We start from the raw sequence: 19135 nt of genomic DNA on the forward strand, positions 1-19135 counted from the left end.
CCACACCCCCAGCTCTCCCGCTGCACAGCCACCCGTGTTGCTCTGATGAATTGATTGACACCATTTTCCATCTTCTGGCGCTGTCAGAGAAAGAGAGGGAGCCACACAGGGAGGCCTCCTTCTCCCACACTCAGCAGCAGCAGCAGCAGCAGCAGCAGCAGCAGCACTGTGGTCACCTCTCAATGTGGTCCACTGGGTGGAGGATATTAACATACAACACAGTACTGGCCTTGCTTAACCCTCAAATCCACTTCGTACAGTTTATCATCAAGTCGAGCAAAAGATTTTGTGCAAGCTCTAATTTAAAAAACACAAAGTATGTTGTGTTTTAATGTAAACAGATTCAGATTCAGTTTCAGTATCAACACTATGCTTCTTTTATAGCCTCCTTTAGTTTTAGGGTGAATGTAAGAAAGCTTTCCCACTGCAGCTTCACAGCTCAATAACACGTCGGGCCTCGTTACGCTAATCACAATGACAACTAAATAAGCACAATTAGCAGTCACCCAGGCATCCTCACCGCTGCTGATTTCATTCCCCACATTATCCTGGAGATCCCAAATGTTAACAGGAACAACTCTTCACCAAGTGAAGATAATCATACCTATCACAGAACAAAGGGAAGGTTAAAGCGTCGACATCACAAGCAGCTCCTGCATCACACGATCAGTTCTGCAGCTCAGATGTGTTTGTTTTTAACAAGTGAAAGATAAAAAAGTTAATTTTGTTCATTTGTTCTCAATGGTCAGAAAATCAACACTCGCCACTTAAAACAAATCACTGTTTCAAACACAATAAATAATGCAACGAGGGGGGGTAGTGGGGGGTGGGGGGACATGAGGCAAACTTACACACATACATGCAAGAGCAGCTCCTCTCCTCTTTTCCCAGGCTGTTTTAATTTGACACCTTGAGCTGGGGTAACTAGGTGGGGAGTGAGGAGCCGCAGAGGAATTCATTAGCTGCACCACTGCAGGGTCCTGGCTCGCAGCGTTAATGACATTGGAGGATAGGGAAACGAGACAGCCCAGACGCAAAATGAAATAAACATGAGGACTGTCAGTTCTGACAGCAGCAGCAAAGGGGACAGAGTCATTTGGGCCAGAGACCTTCAGCCTGTAAGATCAGACCAGACGGCTTATGGACCAAAACAATATTAGTGTGGGAGTACAATCATCCTCACCAGGCCCTTAGATTCATACTGACAGACACTCTATGTGTGTGTGTGTGTGTGTGTGTGCCTGGCATTGATCTTTCTGGGCTTCACTCTTCATATCATTAAAAATATCCATCACTTGGCACTCTTGGAGCATTCAGATACATGACTGCAATTAAATTATTAATGTCACAGCTCCCCCATCCATACAAACTGCACTCTTAATGTGGCTACTGAAAGACATTAAATATACAGCAATCTTTGTCTGGCTACACCGTGGATCAATTTAGATGACTACAAAAATAACGGAGGAGAAAAAATAGCGACGCTGGCCACAGCGTATATGAAGAAACAGGGACCAGAGAGAGGGAAAAGGAACATTAGTCATTTGGCTTTCACTGTTTCATGTCACTTCTTTGAATAAAAATACCATGCAGTGGCAGGCAGAACAGCATCAGAATATGAATACATTTGCTTCTGAACTGACGTAACTTGAACATCTCTCCTCTTTCGCCCCTTTCTCTTCATATTTCTTCATATACAAAGCAGGTAGAGTGGCACTGTAAAAACAACAACAACTTTGTCATTTGAGATCCCCAAACTAAATTTACAAGTGATGTTGAATGAACCCATATCTCAGCATACATTTGGCTTTACACTGGCTCAATAGTGGCAGCTCTGCTAAGACAACCCCAGACTAAACACAAAGCTTCGCTGCTCTTAGTAATAAAAAAACTAGTAAATAGACCTTTAGTCTGGTTGACTAAATCTAAAGATATCATCGTAATATCATTCCCATGAATTCTTTTGGCTATGATAACTGTAGAGTTAAAAATTCTGACATTGAGACAGCTTGTGCATGTGCAATTGTTGCCACATGTTTTTCACAAAAATATTTCCGCTGGAAAAACCACTGAGAGACTTTATTGTGAAGCAGCTTTAGGAAATGTTGTAAACTACATGAGTTATCACTGAAATAATACGGTCATGAATGTCACATTTTACTTTTCGCTTTTAATTGTTTTCAAATGGTCATGATGGCTCTGATACTGTAGTGTTGCGCAGTGTGAGTCTCTCTATAGAAAGAAAGTGTGGTGGCATTACGCTGCATCTGTCCTGAGTAAGAGCTGCATTTTCAGAGGAAAACAAGAAAACATCCTGCTGAAATTCCTGATGCCAGAGTTCTTTTGGGGCTGATGCTTTGCAGCCAGAATATAATGAGTCAGATCCCTTCATGGCTGCTTTTGTACAATTAGAAAAAGAGTGTTGTCAGCTAAAAGACGTGAACTCTATACAAAGAAACAACAATGCATACAAAGGAACAAGTAATTCTTCTGGAGCCCCGACTGAGTGGTCTGTGTTTGTAAGGCATCTTCATGAGAGCCTTTCATCCCTGTTCCTCAAAGGACACAATGAAGCTGTCAGTCAGTGTGTCAGTCAGTCAGGACGCAGCCGCAGTCTGCCATGCTCTCGGACCGGGATAACCTCCTCTGGTGGATGCTCCATATCTGACACCAGCGCTCTCACACGCTGATGAAGCTCGGCTCTCGACAGGATGGGTGGGAGAGATGACCCTTCTTTCTTTCCAAGTTGCTCAGTTTTAAATCTGTGGCCCCATGCATCGCAGCAGGCATCTGCCTGAACGAGCAGAAGGGGAGGGGAGCGGGGTGTCGGGTTGCTGACACCTGTCTCTCCTAGGACGGGTCTGCCTTTGTGATGCGGGGTAGTCCGGGTCGGCTGTCGGGACAGGTCCGAGACAGATATGACAAGGCCGCTGACAAGGGCCAGGCTGCTTGCTGGGTGCAACGCTGCTGCAGTCCGATGCAAACAAGACTCCTGCAGCTGAGAAGCCTCACTCAGTGTGCACTCAGAGCTACGCTGTAAGCCCCCCCAGCATCTCAACAATGCTAATCACTGTTGCATGGATAGACCTCCACAACACAAACACAGAAAATCAAAAGCAGCTTTCACTGTACGGTCGTGGCAAAAAGACAACTGTGCTTCCCTTCCGACTTCACTCCAGCAGACGCAGCAGAGCGCTCTCCCCCTGCACTGAATCTGTTCATTATGTCAACCTTGCTTGGCACGCTCATATTTCTGAGCCCCATTCCAAAAGCAGACACCTCCTAATTGTTATCGGGTCTATGTTGAGACAGTCTGAGAAGAGAGGCACTGATTAAAGCTCCTCCATAGAGCTGATGAGACTTCTCACAAATAGCTGCAGAGCCCAACATGTTCTGGATGTCTAGGTAGAGTGGAGGGTGGAGGCATGGGCAGAGCAACTCGCCTTGCTCTCTGACCACAGTTAGAACAATATGACAAATTGGCCCAGTTTTGCTTTTAATTAATCATGCCTTGCCGACAGCTACCTGTGCCACACATCATCATTAGTCAAGAGGAGAGGAAGCCCCAGCCACATATGATAAGAGAGGAGGATACACTTCATTAACCAATTTGCCCCCATTTTTTATGCAGCAAAGCAATCAGAAAGGGAATATTTACACCTGTATCTTCTACCTGTTAGTGAGCTCATTACCTGTTTCTGGACAGGATAAAATGCAGCTCATACAACCCCATGGGATGATACTGATATAGCACAGACTGTGCTATATACTGTATGTAATCTCATACCAGTGCTTAGACCATTGACTTATCTTGTGACTTGACTTGAGACACGAGGTGGGAGCTGCTATATTAGACCACTGAGGGCGATGTTGCAAATGAGCAGAGCTATAGCAACTGGATAAAGAACTCTTAGGGCTTGATTTACTATGGGTTTGCATGTGCACACACGATATCACCCACAAACAAATGTGTAAGCTGATCTCTGGACTGTGTGTCCTGAGGATCTCCCAAAGCTTTTCATGCATTCCCAAGTCCTTAAATCTATGTTGCTTGGGATGAGTGGGTACAAAAGGTTTTTGCACACGTGGGTTGCACTGAACGAAAACAAACAGGGTTTTTATGTGGTTGCTCTGTCTCTCCTCTGTCTCTCCTCCATCATCTCTTTATTTCATCTGTTCTTATATTCACATTCTCAGATACTATCAATTCTCCTCTTCAGTAGCTCAACAATATATTTGCCCCTTCCACTAGTCCGTTTTGTTTTGTTTTCTGTCCAAACTCTCCATGGCAGAAATGATTAAAACATACAAAATCCTAATTTAAATACTGCTGTTTGCACCTGTTGTCATTTATGCATCTACTCACCGCAAAACATACAACACCAACCAAACACGCAACATGTTAATACTCTATAGTAAACCAGGCTGCTCATCTGCTTGACTTCCCAAAAAAGGACATTTCCTGTCTTGTTATTTCTACAAACATGCTGGTGAAATTTGTTTTTATTAATAGTTAAAGGACAATTCAAATTAATTCATTAATTAATTTTCAAACTCAAAATCATTTCTCTTTTTGACGTGATAAAAAGAAACCTGCCATGCAGTTATCAAAACTATTGCATATTTACAGCCAATTATTGAAAACATTTCGGTTGTGTTTACTTTCACATCATTTTAACTCCAAATGGAGTGGATTTAAATAATCTGGCTGAAAAAATATTTTGGTGAGTTTAATGCTAAAGCTGATGGAAATGATGTGAAAATCAATGAGAATAACTTCCAAATCATGAGCGGAGAATATGTGAAGCATTTAACCCATATTAATTATTTCAGCCATCATCTGTTTGGCTCCCTTCAGCATCATTCGACCAAAAAATATGAATTTGATTAAAGGCTAAGACACTATCTGCAGAATGCTCCACAGATATGCACATGTGTGACAACAAAAGTCATTGCTCCATGTACCTCGCTAAGAACTGATGCCGCTTTTCAGGGATCGGGAAGTCTGCAGATGAATGACAGCTCCATCTTTACAGGGGCCATCCAGCATAAAAGCAGAAAGACAGAGGCCATCCCCGCCCACTCCAATGAGTGTGCTCAGAGATGGGATGAAAAAATAAACGTAAAAATCGAGCTTCTAAAAGACAAAGGGGAAAAGTGTGAAGCCTGTCACAGATTCTCATTTGTGTTGAAGAACCATCATCATAAAAAAAATACAGCATGTTGCATCCAGGCTGTGGTGGGTAGAGATACACACCTGAATATTGGCCTGCTTGCATTTGCAAGGAGAGGATAAGTGAGGTGAGGTAGACTACACATGCATGTGGAAAGAGGCTTGATGGATATCATCTAAAATATGAAAATAGCTGGTAGGGTAATAGCCTTGCTGAACTCACACAAATAAATGTTCTGCAGCCTGTGCTGACATAGTTAAAAATGAAGAGAAATGTAGCGATGTAAAATTCTCTACAAGCTGTTAATATTTCATGAGTAGCCGCTCTGACACTGTCAGTATATACCTAATTTGTATGACATACAAGGAGCGGGAAGGGAAAAGCTGGAGAAGGGGAAGGGAGGAAGAAGATGGGGAAGAGAGAGAGAGGATAGAAATGGAAGAAATAGAAGAAGATATAGTAAGATAGGTGAAAAAGTGCCTCCAAAAAGCAGGCATGTGCCAAGCGGACTGACAGTAAATTCTTTGGAAGTCAGCATGGTACAAAGAACATTTGAAATGGCCCATTTAACAGCACTGTACTCCACTCCCAGCCGATGCCACCATTTGCATACTTCACATCAGATGAAGATGGATGGTGAAAATCAATGTCACTGAGATGAGCGTTTTATCAAGGTTACACTATCCTCCAAACTCCTAAAACCTCTTTATCTCATCTCTGTTGTCGGAATATTAACTTATCAACACAATCTCTTTACAGCAGAGGAAGGAGCAATGGGAATTTATTAGCAGCAATATCAATGACATGGTGGCTTTAAGAGTTGAAACTATTGTCAGTTCATCTCTTGATTTTCAAAATTAATTTATTTGATACATCTTTGGTTATTTGATGAATTGACTCATTTGTAAACAGTTAGAAAATACTTAAATGTAGAGAGCTTAGTTGTTTAATAATTCTGCGGAATGACTGAATGATTCATTAAATAAAATAGTTTTAATTGCTTTAATTGTCCATCCTCATCCATCAGAAAATCAACTGTTGCAGGGCTTGATCCTACTGTTCTACTACTTTATTAACATTTATTTTGTGAGTTACACATGCTGCATTTAAGTAATGTTGAACATCTCTCCAGAGAGAAATAAGCTTCTTTCACTGTGTAACATTTCAGAAGCTGCAAACTCAGATGCAAGACAACAGTGTCAATCCAACAAAATCAGACAAATCATATTAGTGCCATAATGGATTTGATTTTGATACAGGAAAGGTTGACAGAGGGACACTGTCTGTTGGTTAGCTCCTCTATACTGCAGCACCAGTGCAAACCTTAAAGGTTGGTTGGAGATTCTGGAAAAACGGCTCAGGCCACATTTAGAAAATACACAAGTCAGAAGTCCCATCGCCTTTCCTCAGACTGCTCTCCTTCACCTTTCCGCGCAGACATAGGTGAAGACGCAGCTTGATTGGGCATAGGCAGAACTAGACATGAAGGCATCTGATTGGTTTTTGCTTTTCGGAGCGAAAAGCATGGATTGGTCAGAGTTTCGTCAGTCATGCAGCTGCCACAGAGGTCTGATTATTTCCGTTCCTTTTTCTGAATCCATGTGTTGACTACTCTCAGATAGAAGGACCATTTCACCCAGTATAAAAAAAACGTGTTTCTGAACAGGATTACCAACTATAACTTTAATGCTAGTAAGTAACCAAATTCCTCAGTCACACCTTTACACCCAGCACAGTGTGTAATTACCGCAGGACATTAGGGATAGTAGCATTTTTTTTTAAGTGGGGTTGTATGATCTACAAATAGCCCCTAAGTACTTTAATTGCAGTAGAAGACTCTCTGCACTCCTCCCGTTAGCAACGCCAGCCCATAGCCCTGCCCAGAGATTTACAACATACAGTGTTGTGAACAGACCCAAAGAAACGGCCTATTTTCACGGCCTAAAAGAGGTTTTACCTGAAAATAAATACACAGTTCCATTGTTCGCTATAATTTTTTTCCAACCCTTCAAAAAAATGCTACTATCCCTTTAAGGGCTGAACAAGGTCCTGACGGTGAAAGTATTAGTTAGCTAACGTTAGTGTAGGAGCTAAACTGTGGTACTGAGAGCTGTCAACAGGAAGTTAATGGACATTCATTTTGATGTTGTTATTCTGCTTTAATTGTCGGACATGACTGACTTCCACAGCAGCCACTATAATTCCACTTTACCATGTCATGGTGATGATTAAAAGAATCTATATCACAGTAAAGTAGCTGTTATGGCTAAATGTGAATTATGTCATGAGTCTGTTTCTTTCTTTCTTTCTTTCTTTGATCTACTTTTTCCTTTTGATTTTATAAATGTCCCTGGAATTCTTATTTGTTGACTGCAGTTGCAAATGAAACCAATCATAAGTCTAATGAATTATGTCTGATGCCTCATGTCATTCAACTGTTTGTTGGATGCAGTTTTTAAGGGATGCATTAGAAAAGTATGAATGGGCCCATTTCACCAACTCATCACAATTTTGACACAGTTCAAATCAGGACTCAGCTCTACTCTGCAGTCCATGTTTAGTGAAACATCATTATAGCTCTCCTTCTGTCAGGCTACAGGATCCTTCCTTTGTCTGCATGATTAGCTACTGGTTCCTCATTATGGAGGTGAGGACTGAACTTCCATTTCAAGCCTTTGTGACTTCCACCTTTACTTCAGTCCACTAGACATAAAAATGTCATGGCAGCTACAGAGCACACAGGCCATGCTGAGATCTAACAGGAATCACATGCTCAGAGCCAAATCCAGCAAGGCAGATACAGCTAGTTGTTACAGTTTGGAGGTCAGTGAGGAATCTCTGCATATGACTTTCCACATGCTCACCCTTTTCAACCTCTTTGACATCAGCCTGAAAGTGACTTCAACCAAGAGCACGGCTTCAGTTTACTCTCCTGGTGTAATGTTGCACCACAGGGAGAAAATGACAGACCATTTATAAAACAGGAAGAGGAGCTAACTACAGTGAGCGTAAGCTATTTCTGGAGGAGGACAACTGCAAATAACAAAGAGCTGTCAACATCTAGCAGGTCCACAGTGAAGTAAAATCACTTCAAAAATAAATAAAAGGCTACGTCAGTGCAGAGAAACTCCAAGTTCTGTGTGTGATCCCACCTGCTGTGACCCCTGCTGGTGCTGCAGACGATCACACTACAGGCTTTAACTTCCCCACCATGTTGCTGGTGTTGACGCTGGGATGGCGTCCAAAACTACAATATATTTCTGCTATGGAACATTTGTTTCCTTTCAGGGGGGCACAGGGCCCCAACATGCTCCTTCTACATTTTTCTGTCCTGTCACATTGCATGACAGTTTATTTTGGGAAGAGCAGGTTGGCACCTGAAACACAAAGCTGACAAAGCACTCAATGTCACTTCAATGAGGCCAGTTGGTTCTATGACAATGCCTCTGGCCATGCAATCCTACAAGATGGACAACTGTGCACTGAGTGTTTTGGCAAAGTAGGAAAAGAGGCAGGTTGTTTGCACAATTCCATCTTCAGAAAGGACTAAAGCAACACACAAACTCTACATCTGAGTCCTGATGACTGATTTTTACCTCAGATAACTGGATGTAAATAAAATCTGAATTGCTGGGATGGACTGTCAGTCTGCCAGTTCAGGGTGTTTCCCTGGCTCCCACCCAGTGTATGCTGGGAATATATCCAGCACATCTAGCTCCCTAAATAGGATCAAGAGGGTGAGACAACAGCTGGATGAATGAAGATCTGCAAGTATGTACAAATAAACAGAAGAAGTCATGGTTGACATTATTTTCTGAGGGGACGGACATACTGTCAAAAAACAGTTTGCACGATTAGTTAGAATTAATTTGATCTTACTCACTGCAGGTCTGACCAGTCCTCACAGTTTCATTCATTATTTTTCCACCTATGGTGTTGAATCCAAAATTCCCTCACACTAGCCTACCTCTCAGATCTCTCACCATCATTCAACCAGCACAGTCACTGGTTTTCTTCATTTTGTGCTCTCATACAGTCCAGTTACCTGACAGGACAATGACAATAATAACAAGCAGTGGGTCAGAGACTCATTTGTGTATCATGTCCTTTCTCTTGTCTTTACCTACTAAGAAATTTAAATTCAAACTGATTTTTTACAGAGAAAATAGTTGTTCCTTTTCCAAAATTCCAAAGATACGTGACCTTTCAGATGAATTTATATCATGATCTAACCAGGGAATGAGAGGACACTCTCATTTATGAAGTGTTCAGTTTTTTGTGATGGGTTATGTGTTTTATCAAGGGTTCCTGAAATAATGGGAAATAACTGTGTGTGAGAAAAAATGTAAAAGAGTGGTTTAAAGGCCCAATGCCAGAGTACATTCTTCATTTATGGATATAAATAGATACAGCACTAAAGTTTATGATCTTAAAATGTGTATCATTCATTTGTATTATATCAGGAAATTTGCCTCTTGCTTAAAAGGGAACTATGCAAGTCCAGTCTCTTCTCCTCTGTGTTGCTAATCCTCCTCTCGGCCATGTGCATTTGTTTTCAACAAAACCGGCGAAAAATCAATCCATGGAGCAGTGGATCACGTTATTTATCATACATGCATTACGATGTGTATATTTTCGGAGGCTCTGATCTTACAAGGTTGGTTTTTTAGCCAAGAGACGCTGGAACTAGTTACAAGTCATTGATTTAACCAGCACTAGGACTCTGAAGATGTTTAATTAAGGTACAAATGTAGCAGAGTTCCTCTTTAAATCCATGATGTATCCTGTATCACAGCACAAAATCTTCAATTAAAAGATATGACAAACATCTGTTTCTATCATGCAGTGTGAATAAATACTAACACACATCACAATCCTGCCAGTGACAGGAATGACAACACTGATGTTCTCTCCACATCATCACAGAGGATGTGGCTCAGTAACACGGGTTCCTGTACATTTACAGTTAGGATATAGACTGTTTCATTTTAGGTATATTTCTTCCTTAATTGTCCCTCTGAGTGTGTTTTTATTGGAACTGTTGGAATGACAAAGAGGTGAGCAGCAGCAGTGGAATTGCATTAGTTCGGCCAATTAAGAGCCTTTGCGGGACGCTTAATGCTGCTCGGTGAGGAAGGCTGCTGATGAGGCTGAAACACGAGTCAGCAGATCTGTGGATGGCACTGCTGCCATTCACTGACATCAAAAGGAAATATACAAAACAGAGCTGGTTAGGACCAGAGCTGAGCACCGTGTGGGATGAATCACGCTGTGGGTCAGTGGTAATGTCTAAGGGGGGGTGGAGGGGGGGGGTCTTAAATAAAATGAAGTGCTGTATAAACACACTACCTGACTGCCAGCGAATGCATATCCTGTTTCTCCTATGCAGTGGCCACTGAGTGCAGATAAGATTACTGACTGGAATGCCTTGTTTCAAAAACCCAGACCAAAGCCTAGGTGCGCACACACACACACACACACACACACACACACACACACACACACACACACACACACACACACACACACACACACACACACACACACACACACACACTTGTACAGTAACGTGACAGACCAACTGCTTTGCTATGTTAAATATCAGATGCAAATGAAAAGAGAAAATCTATCATGACTCTAATGTGGCCTGATAGGAGGGGGCGCACTCTCCTGTGAGGAGCGGCGCGGTGTGAGGAGGGTGATGTATGGAGAAGCTGGATGAGAGGTGAAAAGCGTAGCGAGACGGACGAAGGGAGGGGGGCGGGGGGTTGCCGAGAGGGAAAGGGAAGAGAGGGAGTAGTGGGGGGGGGCACACAGTCCTGCCAGACTCCTGAAAGCCCAGGGCAAAAGTGGAATAAATGTTGATTAGTGTTGATTTTGTCCAACAAGCACCCGGCAACTGACAGTGGGACTAAGCTGCAGCGAAAGGGAACCATTAATCTTGGTCTGGTTTAAGTAGTGTATATTAATTTGTGTCATTTCCACTACGTGGAGAGAGGCCTCTCTCTCCCTCTCTCTTTCCTTTCTCCCCCCCTCCAGAGTCTGAGAGCAGAGGCAGCTGAGCCTCTTTCATGGTGAACATACACTGGAAGCCTGGAGGTGGCGTCTGCAAGAAGCAGCAGGGGAGAGTGGAGGAAATGAGATTCCAAACACTACATTATGGAAAATGAACTCCTGGGGGGTTGGTATGGCAACCACTTTCAAATGTGCCATTGCATGTTCAATTTAACGTGCATAACAAATTTGCAGACTTGATTAAATTCGTAACATATTAAGGGAGGCTGGTATAAAAAAAAAAAAAGGCAGAACGAACCTGCAGGGACTGAGATTGCACACGGAGCCTTGAACGAGGTAAATGGCAGAACAGTGATATTTAAGCAATTGTTTAAGCGCTGAGCGGCGGAGTCAACATTCCGCTTAAAGACTGAGACCTGTGCTCCTTTACAAGTCTGCTCGGATCTCACCTTCGTTCTGTAATCTCCACGCTGGCAGGGCTGCTCCGAGCCAAATGTCATTTTTCTACAAACTTCATTTCTAGTGGCCTTCGCGAGGGAGGGAAAAAAATCATTCATCAGTTCAGGAAATTCTCAAAATATCTATAGTTAGAAATACAAAAAGCAGGCAGTGCTGCTGCTTCCTTTCCACAGGGGATGAGTGCAGATTACCACTGCAGTGAGACTTGTCCTGGAAAAAAAAAATAGCTCACTTTCCTTCTACGTGTAATGTCAGTGTTAATTAGTAAGATTTCTATAATTAAGCTCCTTAATATGATTAACATGTATCAATTAGCCAACTGACAATTTGCATAATGTATAATGTGACCACATTGTTCTATACTGTAATGGTATTACACACCACTTACAATGCTGTCACTCACTGATGATTCTGTGATTATGATTCTGCAGCAAATACAATAAAGAAAAGTAAGTGTGGGTCGTTTCCTAGTGGATCACAATCATTTTTTTCTCCAGTTGTCTACATTCCTGGGGCAGAATTAGACTCCAGTTCTTCCTCTTTCTCCCTGTGGATGATTAAGCAGAGAGTGTGGAAACAGCTGTGGTGGCGAGCTTGGCATTTCTCTCTCCCCGAATGCTGCTGTCTCAGCATCGAGGAGGAAAAAGACAAAAGCTGCTCGTATCAGAGTCGTCTCCGTGCGTCCGCTGAGAGACTCGCAGGAGACGGAGGCTCGGCCCCGTGACACAACGCTCACTATCACACCAGATGTCTATACAGTATGAAACTCAGTGCAGTTTTACCACCTCCTGGTTTACACTGGAGTGACTGACATCAAACTGAGATGAACCCAGAAGTTTCCTCATTGTGAATCTACCAAACATTATTTGATTAGTCAAGTGGTCTATGGAAGGAAACTGTTTTGCTAAACACAACTACATTGAGGATTTGCTGCTTTTCTGACCTTATGTGAAAACTGAGTTTTTCAGGACTCACACTTTTGAAAAAACAAAAAAAACAAAAAGCAATCTGAATTGTTTGAAAAAATAAATAATTTACAGTGTATAAGTAAAACAACTGTAAGTTGCCTTTACTATTTTTTCAGTCTATTAGCTGTGAAGACGAAGACAAATCACAGGTTGTGCCAAGTTTTTAATTTCACGTAATTAATTAAAATGTTATTCAGTTTATGATGATGCAATAGGGCTTTCTGTTTCTGTTTGAATGATTAGAGCACATGTCAACTCATTTTGGTCATCATCTTAATCAATTAATCCACGTACTGTTTAAGCCAGTACAGCAGACTGTAGCCTACTATGTTTTAGTGTTAGTATTGTACCTGATCAGGAGTGTGTACACAGTGGTGTGCAGCCGGGCTGAGCTGAGATCAGCCTATGTAATATAAATAGTCAGATGCCAAGCAGCTGAATGGACTGACAAGTCAGTGTAGGTTTCCAAGCACCTTCCATAATCAGACCTCTGGCTCAGTTCATCCTGTCAAACACTGCTCGGCTGCCCGCTGTAAAACACCCTATTTTCACCCTTCAAAAAATAACATTACATCACTTGGCCAGTCATTTTTATAAATGGAGGATCCCCGAGGCTTGAAACCTTACACTACACAAACACAGGCCACAAGAAAGCTGAGGGGGAAAAATTAAAAAAGCAGCACATTTAGCAAAGCAGCTCGGTCAAGGAGTGGTTTTGTTTGACAATGCTGGAGATTTATGACGTTGGTGAAGTGTTTACAGAGGTCAAGGCTGCTCATTTTCCAAATCAGTTTGTCAAGCATTTGCTTATCTAAAGAAGCCTTTCATCAGCCAGAAAAGAGACGGTGAAGACCAGAAACAACAGTCCATCTGAAAAATATCAATAATAGATTTAAAAAAAGAAAAAGATTTACCAGCCTGCTAATTTCAGCTAGAGCTGAAGTGATGTGGTCCAACAGCAGAGGAGTCAAAGTGTTTGGATATATTTTTGGAAAGTATCTGTGAGATTCTCTCCAAACAGACGACAAGGCTGAACGCCAGCAAACCCAAGCTGCCCCTCCAACCTCCACTCCACTCCACACCTCACACACATATGCTTTATACTATATTACATGCTTTGCCTCCTCCTCTAAAGACTGTGATATGTCACAAACACACACACACACACACACACACACACACACACACACACACACACACACACACACACACACACACACACACACACACACACACACACACAGAGTGTCTGCAAACCAGCATTCCTTTGAAGTAAAAAAAAGACAAACCCAAATATGCCTGGAATGAAATGGGGTAAAGATGAAGCCGATTTCTGTCTTCAAAAAAAAAAACCAAAAAAAAGAAAAACCGAGGCACTGGTTTAAATAGAGTTCCTTCCTTCTCCTTTCCTCCCGGGTGTCACTGCGCTGTTGTGCTTGTTTATACTGCACAATCCTCCTGTTGGCCATCCCTCATTTCATCCCAGTAAAAATACACAGAGTAGGTCAGAAGTTCAGGCCCTGGATCAACACTGGCATTGTGTCCTGCAGGTGCTGCCAGCCATGGAAAATATATACAGCTCCGTCACTACACACTATCTCTGCTGGAGATACAAAGTTACATTGGCTTAACTGTAGCTTCACACCCTCACTGAAGCTGCAGGATTCTGCCAGTTCTCTCTCTCTCAGACACACACACACACACACACACACACACACACACACACACACACACACACACACACACACACACACACACACACACACACACACACACACACACACACACACACACACACACACACACACACTCTGAAATATGTAAAGGTGGATTTGGGAACATTTTGGCTGCTGGTTCAAGAGGAGGAGACAGGACGTTGCTGCAGTGCTGCTATACACAAATGCAAAATAAAAACCAAGTGAAGTAAATTATAGCTGTTGTGTGTAATCTGTTTTTAAAAAATCTATAATTGGGTGTAAGCCATTTCAAACATACCTGCATCATTTAGTCTTGAAAAACAACAGTCTGAAAGATCATCTTTCACTAACACAGCACCAACTTCTAAGCTACACTATGATTCACTGAACCAGCCAACATTCGGAATTTCATAACAGCTGTTAAGTTGTCTTTACACTGACTATCACAACTTCTACAAACTTAATATAACTTGTTAAGTCCTGAGTCTCTATAGAGCGACAAGGCCTGACTGTTTCTCTGAATCTCCTAATGTTGCTCAACAGAAAAGTGAAAGACTATTTTAGGACTTTTAACTTGGTTGCAGAGCTCAAATGTGTAGTGCTGACATTTGAGTGTAGTTAAGGAAAAACATGATATCTGCATCATTCTCTTTGAAGATTGTGGCAACAAGCAAAGACGTATAAAAATCTGGAAATTCAAAGTGAAATGCCTGCATTAGACAAACAGTGTAAAATGCAGTGAATGTGAAAAGTCTATCTGTAAAAATGGCAACAATTATAGTTGACAAAAACAAGACAGGCCCCAGATCTGCTGTGCAAATCTCCATAAGCTGCACCTTTTATTTATAGGTTGCCAGCTGAAGAAGAGAAGAATGGGTGTGCAGGCAGGAAGAGGTCCAAGTTACTTTGTACTCTCAGCAGAGTCGAACTTTGGATGAACTCGACAAGCACCAGGGAGTAAAACACTATGCATAACTGTGTCACTCCCCCTGCAAAAAAAAAAAACCTAGCCAGACAACAAAAAAGAAGAGCAAGTCAGCAGGCTTCTCCCTCCCTCTCCTGAGGCACTGGCCGATTCAAGATAAATAACTGGGACTTGGGGGGGGGGGACACTGAGGTGAACTTCAATGAAAAGCTCAATGAAAACATTCATGAAAGTGTCAGGCGAGAGGGTGGGCTCACACACAGACCACAAAGCAACACCGTCACAAAGGTCAAGTATACGAAAGTACAACTTTTGGAGACAATGGCAACAATATCCTCTCCATCCTCCATCCAATCCCCTTTGATTTGATGCACTAATGAGTGTGAAACGCACAGAAACCTCTGCCTCTCACACACGCATTGGCAACTCAATAGCTCAAGAGTGTGAGTTTTGAAGAGTCCTATAGCACATCAGTCTAAAGACAGGAAGAAAAAAGGGATGAGCGGCACAACATCAGTGTGAAGTGCACTGAATTCTATCTACGCCAATTTCAAAAATGTCACGGGGAAAATGATTTGGAAACATGACTTACGCCTTCTATGTTACATTATTTCTCTCCAAGCAATTATTCTGCTGGCGTGCACTCTCACAACTGCTTTAATAGAGAGACACAATACAGAAGAGAAAGAGACGTATTCACCAGACTTGACAGTTAACTCACAAGGGGAGACATCAACATGCTTGTGACACTTTTTTGCTCAATACTCTCTATTATTCCACAATAGCATCAAAAAGCTCATTCATATTTTGACACAATAATTGATAAGGACTGCTAGAGGTAATTGTCCACAGTTCCTATTGTGAAATAGTTAAAAACGCTCTGACTTTACAGCTACAGGAGGAAACGCGTCTTACATGTCAGTGAAATTTATATGGTGAATTGTGTTGTGACTGAACATCCAGCATAAGGGTCCTCGATGTGAATAACACGTTTGCCTTTAAAGACGTTATAGTCTCGTTTTAGTAACACGTTCCATTATTAATAAAACACTACGATATTGATTCAGTCTGGTTAAGGAGACTCACAGTGTTCCTTGTAGACAGTGAAGACAAAAGCAGCGAGTGATTGGTGCTTGGTGAGTGTAGAATTAAAAGATGAACTTACCTGTTTTTTCTTTGATTTCACACAAGACATTGAAAAGAGCTGGTTTCATTCTGTGACAGTTCAGAGCATGTTTCCTGGAAACAGAGAAGAGGCTTCATGAGAAAACTACACAAAGGTCGTACATCTAAAACTTATTGAACCCCTCAGTCAGTGGACACCAATAAACACTGCCTATCCTCAGTTCTAATTTATTTCATCTGTCAGATGAATGCTGTGGGACAAAAACACAACTATGTTCAAAAATCTTGATAACACTTGGTCGGCTTGTGGAAGAGCATGTGCTTCAACTGCTGTTCTAAAATATATCAATTAGCCTTTATGCAGAAATAAGTTATTAAAAAAACAGAATAAAAACAGTTTATGTAGCCTAATTAGATACTGTTGTATTATTACACCATTAATAGACCAACTGTCTCTTTAACACAAAACACAGTCCTGTAGGATTTTTGTTCATGGCGGCTTCATTGAATTTAATGTGAATTAAACAAGATTGATAAAATCTTGAATGATGTACATGTTAGAAAGTTGCATCGCACTTGCTCGCCACGCTGGAGCTGGAAGTCAACTACCACTCATTTCCTTTCATATTTTAAATACTGATAATAGAACAGCTTTTACCAGGCTGTATTTGTGTTGATGCAATAAATGCATCTTGGCTTTATGAAAGTGTTTTTTTTTTTTTTTTAAATATGCAGTGTAATAAACACCATGTTGGTCTCCTGTGGGGCCGCGGCTCTCCACTTTTTAAATTTCAACTACTGATTTGAAGGACTCCCATCGTTGTTTTTCCCTCTTCGCTTTCCAGCTCCATCTAGCTCCATCTACACTGCGCTCCAAAGTTCTAATGTTAATATTTACATATCAATAAATAAATACAATAAAAATAATAATGAGAAAAAACTAAATAAATAAATATATACATATATGTATAGCCTATATATATATATACTTTTCCCCCCACATTTCTTCGCTGTTCTTTTATTCTTCTGTTTTCTATCTACTTGCGCCGCCGCCGCCTCCTGACTGTGGAGGAAGAGGCTGGAGTGGAGAGGTGTTTACCTGGCCTGGGCTTCGTCCAGACTTTGATCTGTGATGGTCATAATTTGCTGTAAAATGTCTCCAATGTCCTGTTTCCTCCCGTCGCCGTCCGTTCCTCCGCTGCCTTCCTGCATATGCTGCGGCAGGCCGGGGTGCCCTGCCATGCCCACCCCCGTGTGAGAGTGCATCAACCTCGGCTGCTCGTCCATCTCTTCTCGCCTCTATCTAAGTGTCTGTGTCGCTCTTGCTGCTGCTGAAATCCTGCAAAAATACATAAAAGAAAAATGGAAGGGGAAATCCCGGCAGTGCTTTAAACGCACCCGGTGTTCCTTTACAGATGGTACAGGTTTTTCTAGCGCTCGGCGAACAGAGCGGGTTTGTGAAGGGAACGCGGAGCAGCGAGCCTCCCGCTCTCTGGCTCTGTGTCTCTCTCAGCTGGTCGGAGCTAAATGTGAAATCTGATCTGAACTGCTGCTGCCTTCACTGGAACATGGGTGTGCGTAAAAATAAAGAGAGAGACTGCTGTTTCTACTACCACCATCAACTACTAGGACACGTTTTCTTGTGATGTCGCGCAGTGATCCCAAATCACCTCGTCTCCTGCCAAATTACAAAACAGTGGCTGTGAGAAATAAGAAGTGTGGATTTATCTCACTCTATCCATCCTCTTGGCTTTTGTCGTGTACAGTACGGGCGGCAGCAAAGAGCGTGAGAGGCAGACTCCGCCTACGCGACATGATTGGGAATATAAGACCATTTAGCCCCACCTTGAGGTGCCTCTCGTGAAACGTCGATCAGCAGGCTGTGAGGGTGGGATGCAGAGCAGAGGCTTGGAGATGATGTGGCTGCTGGATGGATAGAGGCTGAATTTCAGAGGTCTGCTTCAGTCTGCCCCTCTGACCTCCAGCAGCCCCACAGGAAGCCCAGGGCCGTTGCTAGGAATTCTGGGCCCCCTGAAAGTATACTAAAGTGGGCCCCTGCCCCCTGACTTTTCCACTTTTTCTCATAGGCTACGTATGTATTATCATTTCTTATTTAACCTACTTTGTTTTGATGCTAATGCAGCATTACTATGAGTATCAGTCAGGGTCTTATGCAGAATAATTCAGTCATACAAAGATTAGACTACTGGGGTTTTTGTGGGCCCTACTGGGCGCTGGGCCCCTAGAGTTATCATCACCTTTCTCCCCTATACAACGGTCCTGAGGAAGCCACTTCATCTCCATACTGTGCAGTGATAAAGCCTCACACCACTTTCATTTGTTAAAATTATGGGATAGATCAGGGGTTCTCAACTAGTCTCACTCTGGGACCCACATTTTCCCATGGTCATTAAGTCGCGACCCACTTTTATAGAATTCAAACCAAGATTTTTTTTAAAGCCTTTAAAAACTCATTTTGCTCTTTATTGAGCAAACTGCATTTCAGAGCACATGAATGAGACTGAGGAGGACCATGACAACTGCATGTACAGAAGTGAATAAAAAAATATCAAACTGCACAAAATGGAGACCAACAAAATTATATATTTGACTTCTAATGCATCTCTGCATTCAGAGCATGTTCACAAAAGTGAATAAATATGAAATTGCACAAAATAAAGACCCACAAAACAAAACAAGATTCACTGCATTCAGGCCACATTAATAAGAAACTCATATCTTTGCATTCAGAGCAAATAATAAGAAAGTGAG

The 19135-nt window shown here is 42.1% G+C and overlaps 1 protein-coding gene across 2 annotated transcripts in view; it reads right to left on the reverse strand.

Annotated features, from left to right (window-relative positions):
- The window catches only part of LOC310985155 (pre-B-cell leukemia transcription factor 1-like), a 54293-nt gene extending 36201 nt beyond the window's left edge, over positions 1–18092 (reverse strand). For both annotated transcript variants that reach the window (XM_083970649.1, XM_083970648.1), the window contains exons 1-2: positions 17463–18092; positions 16404–16477 (exon numbers count right to left, since the gene is read on the reverse strand). In XM_083970649.1, the coding sequence (XP_083826775.1) occupies positions 16404–16477; positions 17463–17650 (262 nt within the window). In that variant the 5' untranslated portion in view covers positions 17651–18092. The remainder of the gene's footprint in view (positions 1–16403; positions 16478–17462) is intronic.
- Positions 18093–19135: the final 1043 nt, after the last annotated feature.

Source organism: Trachurus trachurus (assembly GCF_905171665.1).
Source record: "Trachurus trachurus genome assembly, chromosome: 4".
Classification (NCBI taxonomy): Eukaryota; Metazoa; Chordata; class Actinopteri; order Carangiformes; family Carangidae; genus Trachurus; species Trachurus trachurus.